Source organism: Crocuta crocuta, unplaced genomic scaffold, assembly GCF_008692635.1.
Source record: "Crocuta crocuta isolate KB4526 unplaced genomic scaffold, BGI_CrCroc_1.0 scaffold273, whole genome shotgun sequence".
NCBI lineage: Eukaryota > Metazoa > Chordata > Mammalia > Carnivora > Hyaenidae > Crocuta > Crocuta crocuta.
The window spans coordinates 3666967-3677211 of NW_027529425.1; the positions used below are offsets into that span (position 1 = coordinate 3666967).

General features: G+C 53.4%; 1 protein-coding gene across 1 annotated transcript; it reads left to right on the plus strand.

Moving 5' to 3' along the window:
- Positions 1 to 116: 116 nt before the first annotated feature.
- On the plus strand, positions 117 to 2928 carry ACTB (actin beta). Its single transcript, XM_077758759.1, has 5 exons — positions 117 to 285; positions 468 to 707; positions 1155 to 1593; positions 1685 to 1866; positions 2130 to 2928. Exons 1-5 carry the CDS (start codon positions 163 to 165, stop codon positions 2271 to 2273), a joined length of 1128 nt encoding a protein of 375 aa, XP_077614885.1. The 5' UTR covers positions 117 to 162; the 3' UTR covers positions 2274 to 2928.
- The last annotated feature ends 7317 nt before the right edge of the window (positions 2929 to 10245 follow it).

Here is a 10245-nt window from a genome sequence, read left to right on the forward strand (position 1 = left end):
TTTTAAGGTAATAACGCTGCCGGCCGGGCTGCCTTTGTCCCCGATGTGGGCGCGCGCCGGCGCCCCCTGGCGGCTCGAGGCCGCGCCGCGCCGGAAGTGGGCAGGGCGGGGGCGGCCCCACCCGACCCCCCCACTCAGGCCAGGTTTCTCCCGCAGTTCGCCATGGATGATGATATTGCTGCGCTCGTGGTCGACAACGGCTCCGGCATGTGCAAGGCCGGCTTCGCAGGCGACGATGCCCCACGGGCCGTCTTCCCCTCCATCGTGGGGCGCCCCCGGCACCAGGTAGGGCGCCAGCTTCGGCTCTGACTTGGGAGGGGGGCCGGGTTGGAGGGGGGCCTCCCCTCCCGGGAGCAGGCGCGACCAGGCACAAGAGGCCCTTCGCAGGGGAGGCCCTGCCCATGGGTCTCTGGGGGGCGGCCGATGGCGCCGAGCCCGAGCTGAGGCCTCCGCCCCTCCCTCCGCAGGGCGTGATGGTGGGCATGGGCCAGAAGGACTCCTACGTGGGCGATGAGGCCCAGAGCAAGAGGGGCATCCTGACCCTGAAGTACCCTATCGAGCACGGTATCGTTACCAACTGGGACGACATGGAGAAGATCTGGCATCACACCTTCTACAATGAGCTGCGTGTGGCCCCCGAGGAGCACCCCGTGCTGCTGACCGAGGCCCCCCTGAACCCCAAGGCCAACCGTGAGAAGATGACCCAGGTCAGTGACCGGCTGGCCTTCCGTGGGCGGCCATCCCCCCTTCATTCCTTGTGCTTCTGTGCCCTTTCTCACTTGTTCTTTCTTCTGCCATTCTCCTAGGACTTTCTTCTCTGACCTGAGTCTCCTTTGGAACTCTGCAGGTTCTATTTGCTTTTTCCCAGACGGAATCTTTTTCTGGTGTTTGCCTTTCTGATTAGGTGTTTGAGATTATAAACGTTGTGGGTGTAGGTACTAACACTGGATCGCGAGACAAAGTCCATGAGGCTGGTTGTCAAGTGGCCTTGCAGTGTGTATTTCCGTAGGTGCACAGTAGGTCTGAAGTGAACCCCCATCCCGGGATCCCCGGGCACATTTTTCTGTGTTCCTTGCACTTTTTTGCATGTCCCTAGTCTGGCCTGACCACCTCTGGTGGTTTCCCGATCGTGACGGGGGCTTCTCTCCTTACAGATTATGTTCGAGACCTTCAACACCCCAGCCATGTATGTGGCCATCCAGGCTGTGCTGTCCCTGTACGCCTCTGGCCGCACCACTGGCATCGTGATGGACTCCGGCGACGGGGTCACCCACACTGTGCCCATCTACGAGGGATACGCCCTCCCCCATGCCATCCTGCGTCTGGACCTGGCTGGCCGGGACCTGACGGACTACCTCATGAAGATCCTCACGGAGCGCGGCTACAGCTTCACCACCACTGCCGAGCGGGAAATCGTGCGTGACATCAAGGAGAAGCTCTGCTACGTGGCCCTGGATTTCGAACAGGAGATGGCCACTGCCGCGTCCTCGTCCTCCCTGGAGAAGAGCTACGAGCTGCCCGATGGGCAGGTCATCACCATCGGCAACGAGCGGTTCCGCTGCCCTGAGGCGCTCTTCCAGCCTTCTTTCCTGGGTGAGTGAGCCCACCTTCCAGTCCCCCCTCCCGCGGAGGGCCCCCCTGGAGGCCGCCCCGGAAGCTAAGTTTGGCTTCCGTTTCCTCTCAGGCATGGAATCTTGTGGCATCCACGAAACTACCTTCAACTCCATCATGAAGTGCGATGTCGACATCCGCAAGGACCTCTACGCCAACACGGTGCTGTCCGGGGGGACCACCATGTACCCCGGCATCGCCGACCGGATGCAGAAGGAGATCACTGCCCTGGCGCCCAGCACCATGAAGATCAAGGTGGGCCTCACCTGCCTTGGCCCCAGCCTGGGCGGGAGGGGTGGGGTGGGGTGGGGGGTGGGNGGACCTCTATGCCAACACGGTGCTGTCTGGCGGGACCACCATGTACCCCGGCATCGCCGACAGGATGCAGAAGGAGATCACAGCTCTGGCGCCCAGCACGATGAAGATCAAGGTGAGTCCAGTGCGGCTGGGGGCTGGGCCTCTGAGGCCTCGCTGTGAAGAGCACAGCCTGAGCTAAAGCCACGGTTCTGTTTTCACAGATCATTGCTCCCCCCGAGCGCAAGTACTCCGTGTGGATTGGGGGCTCCATCCTGGCCTCGCTGTCCACCTTCCAGCAGATGTGGATCAGCAAGCAGGAGTACGACGAGTCCGGCCCCTCCATCGTCCACCGCAAATGCTTCTAGGCGGACTGTTACTCAGAGTTGCGTTACACCCTTTCTTGATAAAACCTAACTTGCGCAGAAAACGAGATGAGATTGGCATGGCTTTATTTGTTTTTCAGTTTTTTTTTTTTTGTTTTTTTGTTTTTAATTTTTTTTTTGTTTTTGGATTTTGTTTTGTTTTTTTTTTTGGTTTTTGTTTTGGCGCTTGACTCAGGATTTAAAAACTGGAACGGCGAAGGTGACAGCAGCTGGTTGGAGCGAGCACCCCCACAGTTCTACGGTGTGGCCGAGGACCTTGACTGTACATTCTTTTTTTTAATAGTCATTCCAAATATTGTGAGATGCATTGTTACAGGAAGTCCCTTGCCTTCCCAAAAGCCACCCCATTTCTCCCTGAGGAGAAGGGCCAGCCCTCGCCCCGCGTCCACACAGGCGAGGGCGATAGCATTGCTTTCGTGTAAATTATGTAGTCCAAATTTTTTTTAATCTTCGCCTTAATACTTGTTCTTTTATTTTGGTCTGCCATCATGGCCCCCCTTTTTTTGTCCCCCCTCCCCAATTTCAGTATGTATGAAGGCTTTTGGTCTCCCTGGGAGTGGGGTTGAGGCGCGGAGGCAGCCAGGGCTCACCTGTACACTGACTTGACCAGATCAATAAAGTGCACACCTTAAAGAAAGGAGATGTGGCTTCTTGGGTGCTGGGGGGGAGGGTGGGGCACGGAGGCCCAAGCCATCCCTACCTCGGGGAAAGGGGTTCAAGGTGCATCTAACCCTGACGTTGAATAGTCTTAGGGTGGGATGTAGCTGGAAGAGAGTTGAAAGATCCTATCCACCATGTGCTCCTATTTCTCCCAGTCCTGAGATCCAGGTGCTTCAGGAGGAAGACTTTGGACTGTGGAAGGGGGAGTCTGGTCTTCCACATAGCATCCATTAAGTGGGGACTCCTTGGGAAAGTGTTACTTGAACTTGGTATCCTTTGGTATCCTTTTGGAGTTTGGGCTCCTGGGCCACATGCCTCTGTCCTCACTCTTGTCCTTCCTGAGGGGCCTGGGACAGGCTCAGAGTGGGGTTCCACCTTTACTGCCACCTTACCTGGGACATAAGCCAAAGAAGGCATCTTCGGTTCCAACACAGTCCAATGTGTTGTAGGAATCTGCAGGGCAGCTGTGAGTGGGGGAGGGCACGTCAGCTTGGTTCCTCTGGGGGAGCCTTGGCCAAGCTTTGGGGTCTACCTTGTGCCTTCCCGAGTGCTCTGGGCCCAGTGTTCAAGTCCAGGCTGGACCTAGTTCTCCCACAGACCCTGCATGGGCAAGGTCAGCCTGGAACTGGAGGTCAGCTGTGCTCCAAGTTCAAGCCAAGGCCGGACTGGGAGGGAGAATGGGTGGAGACCCTCCTGCAGGATGCCCTTTGGCTTTTGTATCTCCAGAGAGTGAGCCACAGTCCACCCCAAGTCCATCCAGATTGGAGGCCTCAAGGCCCATCCCCCCACCCCCCCGCCCAGGAATCCTGGTTTCTCTCCAGCACAAGGCTGCACCCTTGCAGGGTGCTGTAGCCCTTGGGGGTGTGGCCCACTGCCTCCCATCTTAGGAAGAGTAGAGACCTTCCAATGGGGCAGGATGTGCCCAGAGTCCCACGGAATTGGGGCAGCTTCAGAGGGACAGTAGTAATGACTCTGTATAAGGTGACCGTCCTGGTCAGTGGGAAGGAGACTGTTCTAAGACCTGAGAGCTTCTGAAACCAAACGGGAGCTTATGACTGCTCCCTTACTCACCTCTGCAAGGTCTAGTTCAGTACACAAAACGCCGCAGGGGTGTGAGGCACGGGCTCCAAAAGCTGTCCTGTCTCCTCGGGCCCCTGGGGTACCTCTCTGACCTGTGCACCGCTCTCTGCAGGAGGTGAGGCAGCAAAGTGCCCAGGGTGGGTCTTAGGGGCCCCGGCAGCAGGGTTTGACATGAAGTCCCCCACCTCGTGCCCCCCAGGTCAGTTCTAGCTCTTCCGGTCCCATTCAGGGGCCATGATGACCCCTGCACAGTGCCCTGCAAGTTTCTACCTTGGACCACTTATTCATACCATAAGCATTTATTAAGTGCCCACTGTATGCTGGCCTGCCTTCCTTTCCTCCTTCCTTCCTCTGTCCAGCCACTGTTTGTGCCAGGCATGGTGCCAGGGGCCAGCGACCTGTGGAGAACAAACCAGATGTACTTCCTGCCCGCATGAGGCACCCGGTCTAAGGAGGAAAACTTGACGTTAGGCTAACAGATGAAGGTACGATTACTGGTTGTGACAAGTAGGAGAAAGAGCAGAGGCTCCATGTGAGGAAGGAGGCAGGAGCCCAGGGGCATGCAGCTGTTCATGATGTTGACTGGGGGATGGTGTCACAGGTGCACACACACATCAAAACCCTGCAAATTGTACCTCAATAAAACTGGACAGAAGAAACTAAGAAATACAGATGAAAAGGGGCGCCTGGATGGCTCAGTCGGTTAAGCGCCCGACTTCAGCTCAGGTCATGATCTCACAGTTCGTGGGTTCGAGCCCCGCGTCAGGCTCTGTGCTCACAGCCAGCTTAGAGCCTGGAGCCTGTTTCAGATTCTGTGTCTCCCTCTCTCTGACCCTCCTTGCTCTTGCGCTCTCTCTCTGTCTCTCTCTCTCTCTGTCCCTCCCTCAGAAATAAATAAAACATTAAAAAAATAAAAAGAAATACAGATGAAAAAGGAGGGAAAGCACTCATTATTTTGTCTCTCTTTTAAAAAATTATTTATTTTACAGAGAGAGAGAGAGCGAGCCAGCAAGCAAGGGAAGGAAGGGCAGAGTCAGAGAATCCTAAGCAGGCTCCTTGCTATCAGGGTGGGGCTGGAGGCTGGAATTGAACCCATGGACTGAGAGATCATGACTGGAGCCGAAATCAAGAGTCGGATACTTAACCTGACTGAGCAACCCAGGTGCCCCCATTTTGTCACTTTTGAATGAAAAGAAAAATAAAGGATCTGGGGCACCTGTGTGACTCAGTCGTTGAAGTGTCTGACTCTTGAATTCGGCTCAGGTCATGATCCCAAGGTCCTGGGACTGAGCCCCGAGTTGGGCTCCGTGCTGAGCATGGAGTCTGCTTAAGATTCCCTCTCTCTCTCTCTTTCTCTCTCTCTCTCTCTCTCTGCCCCCAACACCCTTGTTGTTCTTGTGCATTCTCTCTCTAAAATAATAATAATAATAAAATTTATGAAAAAGGCACCTGGATGGTTCGGTTGGTTGAGCACCTGACTCTTGGTTTCAGCTCAGGTCATGGTCTCAGTTTGTGGGTTTGAGCCCAGCCTCGGGCTCCGCACTGTTGACAAGGAGCCTGCTTGGGATTCTCTGTTTCCCTCTCTCTCTGTCTTTCCCCTGCTGGTGCTCTCTGTCTCTCTCTCTCTCTCTCAAAATAAAAATAAATGGAAAAAATAAAAATAAAGGACCATAGAGCCGTCTTCCCGGGGAGTGGGGAGCTGTCCTCTGGAGCAGGGGGCTTACCCAGAAGGCATTCTGGGGGACAGGGCTGCCTGACAGGCTGGAGGCAGAGTCAGCTGGGCAGATGGAGGTGTGGGCTTGTGTGTCCCAGACAGAGCCATGGGCTGACCGGAAACAGAGTCCAGGTGAATGGAGTTGCAACCCCAAGGCAGAATGGAAAGGTGGTGGAACCATATGTCTTATCTAAGTAGCTTTGAAAGTCACATCACCATCCACATACCTGTCTGAGAAATGGGAACGTCAGTAGCACCTGGAGTGGGTTGTGAGCAGGTGCCCCATCAATCATTTTCTTTGAAAGGCTCCGGAAGTGCAGCTGAGACACACATATGACCTTGAAAGTCCTTTAGGGCCTTCGCCTTCTATCTCAGGCCACAGCTGGCCCCCTGCTGCCTGAAGTCAAGCAAAGGCCTAGCACCCGGAAGCCCAAACCCGGCCAGGCTCAGTGAGAGGGTGCTACGCGTTGCTTCCTGTCTTCCTGCGTGCGTCCATTGCGAATCTGAGACCAAGAGGACAGGGGCTGGCTTGGCCTCACGTCACTGACCTTAGGTGAGAAAACCAGAGTTTGACACTGACGCCTGTTTTTTTTTTTAATTTTTAAAAAAAAATTTAATTTATTTCTGAGAGAGAGACAGACAGCGTGAGCAGGGGAGGGTCAGAGAGAGAGGGAGACACAGAATCTGAAACAGCCTCCAGGCTCTGGGCTGTCAGCACAGAGCCCATCGGAGGGCTCGAACCCACGAACCGCGAGATCATCACCTGAGCCAAAGTCGGATGCTTAACTGACTGAGCCACCCAGGCACCCCAACCCTGACGCCTTTGAAGCCTGGCAGATCAGCGGGTCAGACACTTCGAGGCTCACCCCAGCATGACGGGTCTCTTGCCGTATAGGAGTTTGGAATCTCTACACTGATCCCCGGCCCCCTCTGTAGCTTTGGCCCTGCCCTGGAAGGTTCCCAGACACTGAGGCTCACCTTTCCAATCAACTGAAATCCATCCCCCTGGAATGTCCTTCCTCTGCCCAGCAGCCCTGCCTGAATAGAACTGCGCCCCAGTAGGCCAGTCGGAGAGGAGGGGAGTTGTGATAAGTTCAGGGGTTTGGCCCCTCTCCCTCATCCTGGTGGTGAGGTCACAGCAAAGGCTCAGGGTCACACTGTTGCAAGGCGGTCATTTTGCTTGTGGGGAAACGGGCTCGGAGGGTAACACAGCTCTCCGGGGGTTCAAACACGTGCTGTGGCCTGGAACCACCCCAGAGACACGGCGGCTGGAACAATCCAGAGCCCACTGCTGAGTGATTTGTGCTTCATTCACTCAATTGCTCATGAGTCAATTTACATTGAGCAGCCCAGACAGTGCTCAGTGATGGGGGATATTGTCCTTGCCCTCAAGGAGCTTAAGGGCTTGTCCCAAGGGGACCATTAGCTACAGGTGGCAATTTAAATTAATTAAAATTAAGACTGCTGGGGCAGGGGCACCTGGGTGGCTCAGTCGGTTAAGTGTCCGACTTCCACTTAGGTCATGATCTCATGGTTCGCGGTTCAGGCCCCACGTGGGGTTCTCTGCTGTCAGCTCACCACCTGCTCTGGATCCTCTGTCCCCCTCTCTCTCAGCCCCTCCCCTGCTCACGCTCTCTCTCTCAAAAATAAAGAAGCATTACAAATTAATAAATAAATAAGCATTAATTGCTTAAGTTATTTAAAAAATGAAAAAATATCAGTAGCCTTTAATTTTTAGAGCAGTTTTGGGTTCACAGCAAAGTGGAGAGGAAAGTACAGAGGTTTCCCACATCCCCCCCCAACATCCCCCACCAGTGAAGTGCATTTGTTACCGCTGGTGAACCCACACTGACACATCGTTTTCACCTAGAATCCATAGTTTACATTCCGGTTCACTCTTGGTACTTACGCTGTATCGGTTTGGACATGCTTCCATTATTATTATTTTTTAACATTTATTTACTTTTGAGAGACAGAGTGTGAGCAGGGGAGGGACAGAGAGAGAGGGAGTCACAGAATTCGAAGCAGGCTCCAGGCTCTGAGCTGTCAGCACAGAGCCTGACAAGGGGCTTGAACCCACAAATTGCAAGATTATGACCTGAATTGAAGTTGGACGCTTAATTGATTGAGCCACCCAGGTGCCCCAGACATGCTTCCATTATCATATCATACAGAGAAGTTTCACTGCCTAAAATCTTCTCTGTTCCAGGGTTCATCTCTCCCCTTCCCTGACCCTTGGAAACCACTGATTCTTTTTTTTTTTTTTAAAGTTTATTCACTTATTTTTGAAAGGGGGGAAGGGCAGAGATGGAGAAAGAGAGAATCCCAAGCAGGTTCCTCACTGTCAGCACAGAGCCTGACAGGGCTCGATCCCACTAACCGTGATCCTGACCTGAGCTGAAATCAAGAGTCAGACACTTTAGCCAACTGAGCCACCCGGGCTAATTTTTTTAGTGTCTCCAGAGTTTTGCCTTTTCTGAAACATCATTATCGTTGGAATTATACTACATGCAGCCTTATCAGATTGGCTTCTTTCACTTAGTAACATGCCTTTATGTTTCCTCCATGTCTTTTCATGGCTTTGTAGATCACTTATTTTTTTTTAACTGTTATTTGTTTTGCTGTTTGTTTATTTTTGAGAGACAGAGAGAGAGAGAGAGAGAATATGGGTGGGGGGGGAGGGGCAGAGAGAGAGAGCGGGAGGCACAGAATCCGAAGCAGGTTCCAGGCTCCGAGCTGTCAGTACAGAGCCCGAAGTGGGGCTTGAACTCACAAACCTTGAGATCATAACCTTGAGATCATAACCTGACCCGAAGTCAGACGCTTAACTAAGCCACCCATGCGCCCCAAATGTTTACTTATTTTTGAGAGAGAGTGCACACATGAGAGCAGGGGAGGGGCAGAGAGAGGGGGACAGAGGATCCAAAGCGGGGGCTCTAGATGCACAGTTTGAAAAGGTCATTCTGGAGACACCTGGGTGGCTCAGTCTGTTGAGTGTCTGATTTTCTTTCACCCAACTTGGGGCTTGAACTCATGACCCAGAGATTAAGAGTTGTATGTTGGGGCGCCTGGGTGGCTCAGTTGGTTAAGTGTCCGACTTCTGCTCAGGTCATGATCTCATGGTTCGTGGGTTCGGGCCCCGCGTCAGGCTCTGTGCTGATGGCTAGCTCAGAGCCTGGAGCCTGTTTCGGATTCTGTGTCTCCCTCTCTCTCTGACCCTCCCCTGCTCACTCTGTCTCTATCTCTCTCTCAAAAAATAAACAAAACATTAAAAAAATTTTTATTTATTTATTTAAAAAAAATTTTTTAATGGTTTATTTATTTCTGAGAGAGAGAGACAGTGTGAGCAGGGGAGGGTCAGAGAGAGAGGGAGATACAGAATCCGAAACAGACTCCAGGCTCTGAGCTGGCAGTCGGCACAGAGCCCGATGTGGGGTTTGAACCCATGAACTGTGAGATCATGACCTGAGCCGAAGTCAGACGTTTAACCAGCTGAGCCACCCAGGCACCCCTAAAAAATTTTTTAAATGAAAAAAAAAAAAAGAGTTGTGTGCTCTACTGGCTGAGCCAGACAGGTGTCCCTTGAGTGTTCCACTCTTGATTTTGGCTCAGCTCATGATCCCGGGGTCATGGGCTTGAGCCCTGGGTCGGGCTCTGTGCTATCAGTGAGGATCTTGCTAGATTCTCTCTCTCCCTCTCTCTGTTCCCCTCTCCCACCCTCCCCAGAGAAAAAAATTAAAATAAAAAAAATCCTTAAAGAAAAGGTCATTCTGGCTGTAGCGAGAGGAGCTTAGGGAAGGTACGGCTCCTTCACAAACTCTTCTGGTGGGATGAGACCCTCAGGGTGAGGACTTCAGCCCCTGTAGGGAGGCGGAACTGGAGGGCCGCCTCTGCCTCTCCAAGCCTCGGAGCAGAGACCACGTGGGCACCAATCCCAGTTTCGCTATTCACAGGGACCTGCGTCCTCTTCTGCAAGATGGGGGAATAATGGGGTCTGCCCAGCCAGGCTTCCGTGACATTTTCAACCATTTCCAAAGGGATCTCACAGGAACGTGTGAGTAATAAGCATCGGTGTGGGAATGGTGGCCATTGTCATTTATATTAGGAAAGAACTTTCCTTCGGACTCCTTTCAGTGGGAGGTAACAGAGATCACCACCTTCACCTACGTCATTTCCAGCCTCTTCGTGGGGTTTCTGGTGAACCCACAGGGACCAGGGGCTGAGACCTGGCTCAGGCTGGCCAGACACTGCGGTGGGGGGGGAGTGGTGGCTCTCAGAACAGGAACCCCTGAGACCCCTTGTGAGGAAGTGTCACCCAGGCCTGGAAACCAAACCTGAGGGGGGTGAGAGCAGCGAGGAGTTGGAAAGGACTCCCCAGCTTTGGTTGCCTGGAGCCCACACTCTGCAGTTTCCAACTGAATGCTCCTCAGAATTGGGGCACCCGGGAAATGTGGGACTCACTCCTCACCAGGACCCATAACAGTAGTAGTTACAGTGTTG

Coding starts and splice junctions, on each gene's coding strand:
- ACTB (XM_077758759.1), top strand. CDS start 163: ATGGATGATGATATTGCTGCGCTCGTGGTCGACAACGGCTCCGGCATG. Junction 286..467: donor TGGGGCGCCCCCGGCACCAG/GTAGGGCGCCAG, acceptor CTCCCTCCGCAG/GGCGTGATGGTGGGCATGGG. Junction 1,594..1,684: donor CTTCCAGCCTTCTTTCCTGG/GTGAGTGAGCCC, acceptor GTTTCCTCTCAG/GCATGGAATCTTGTGGCATC.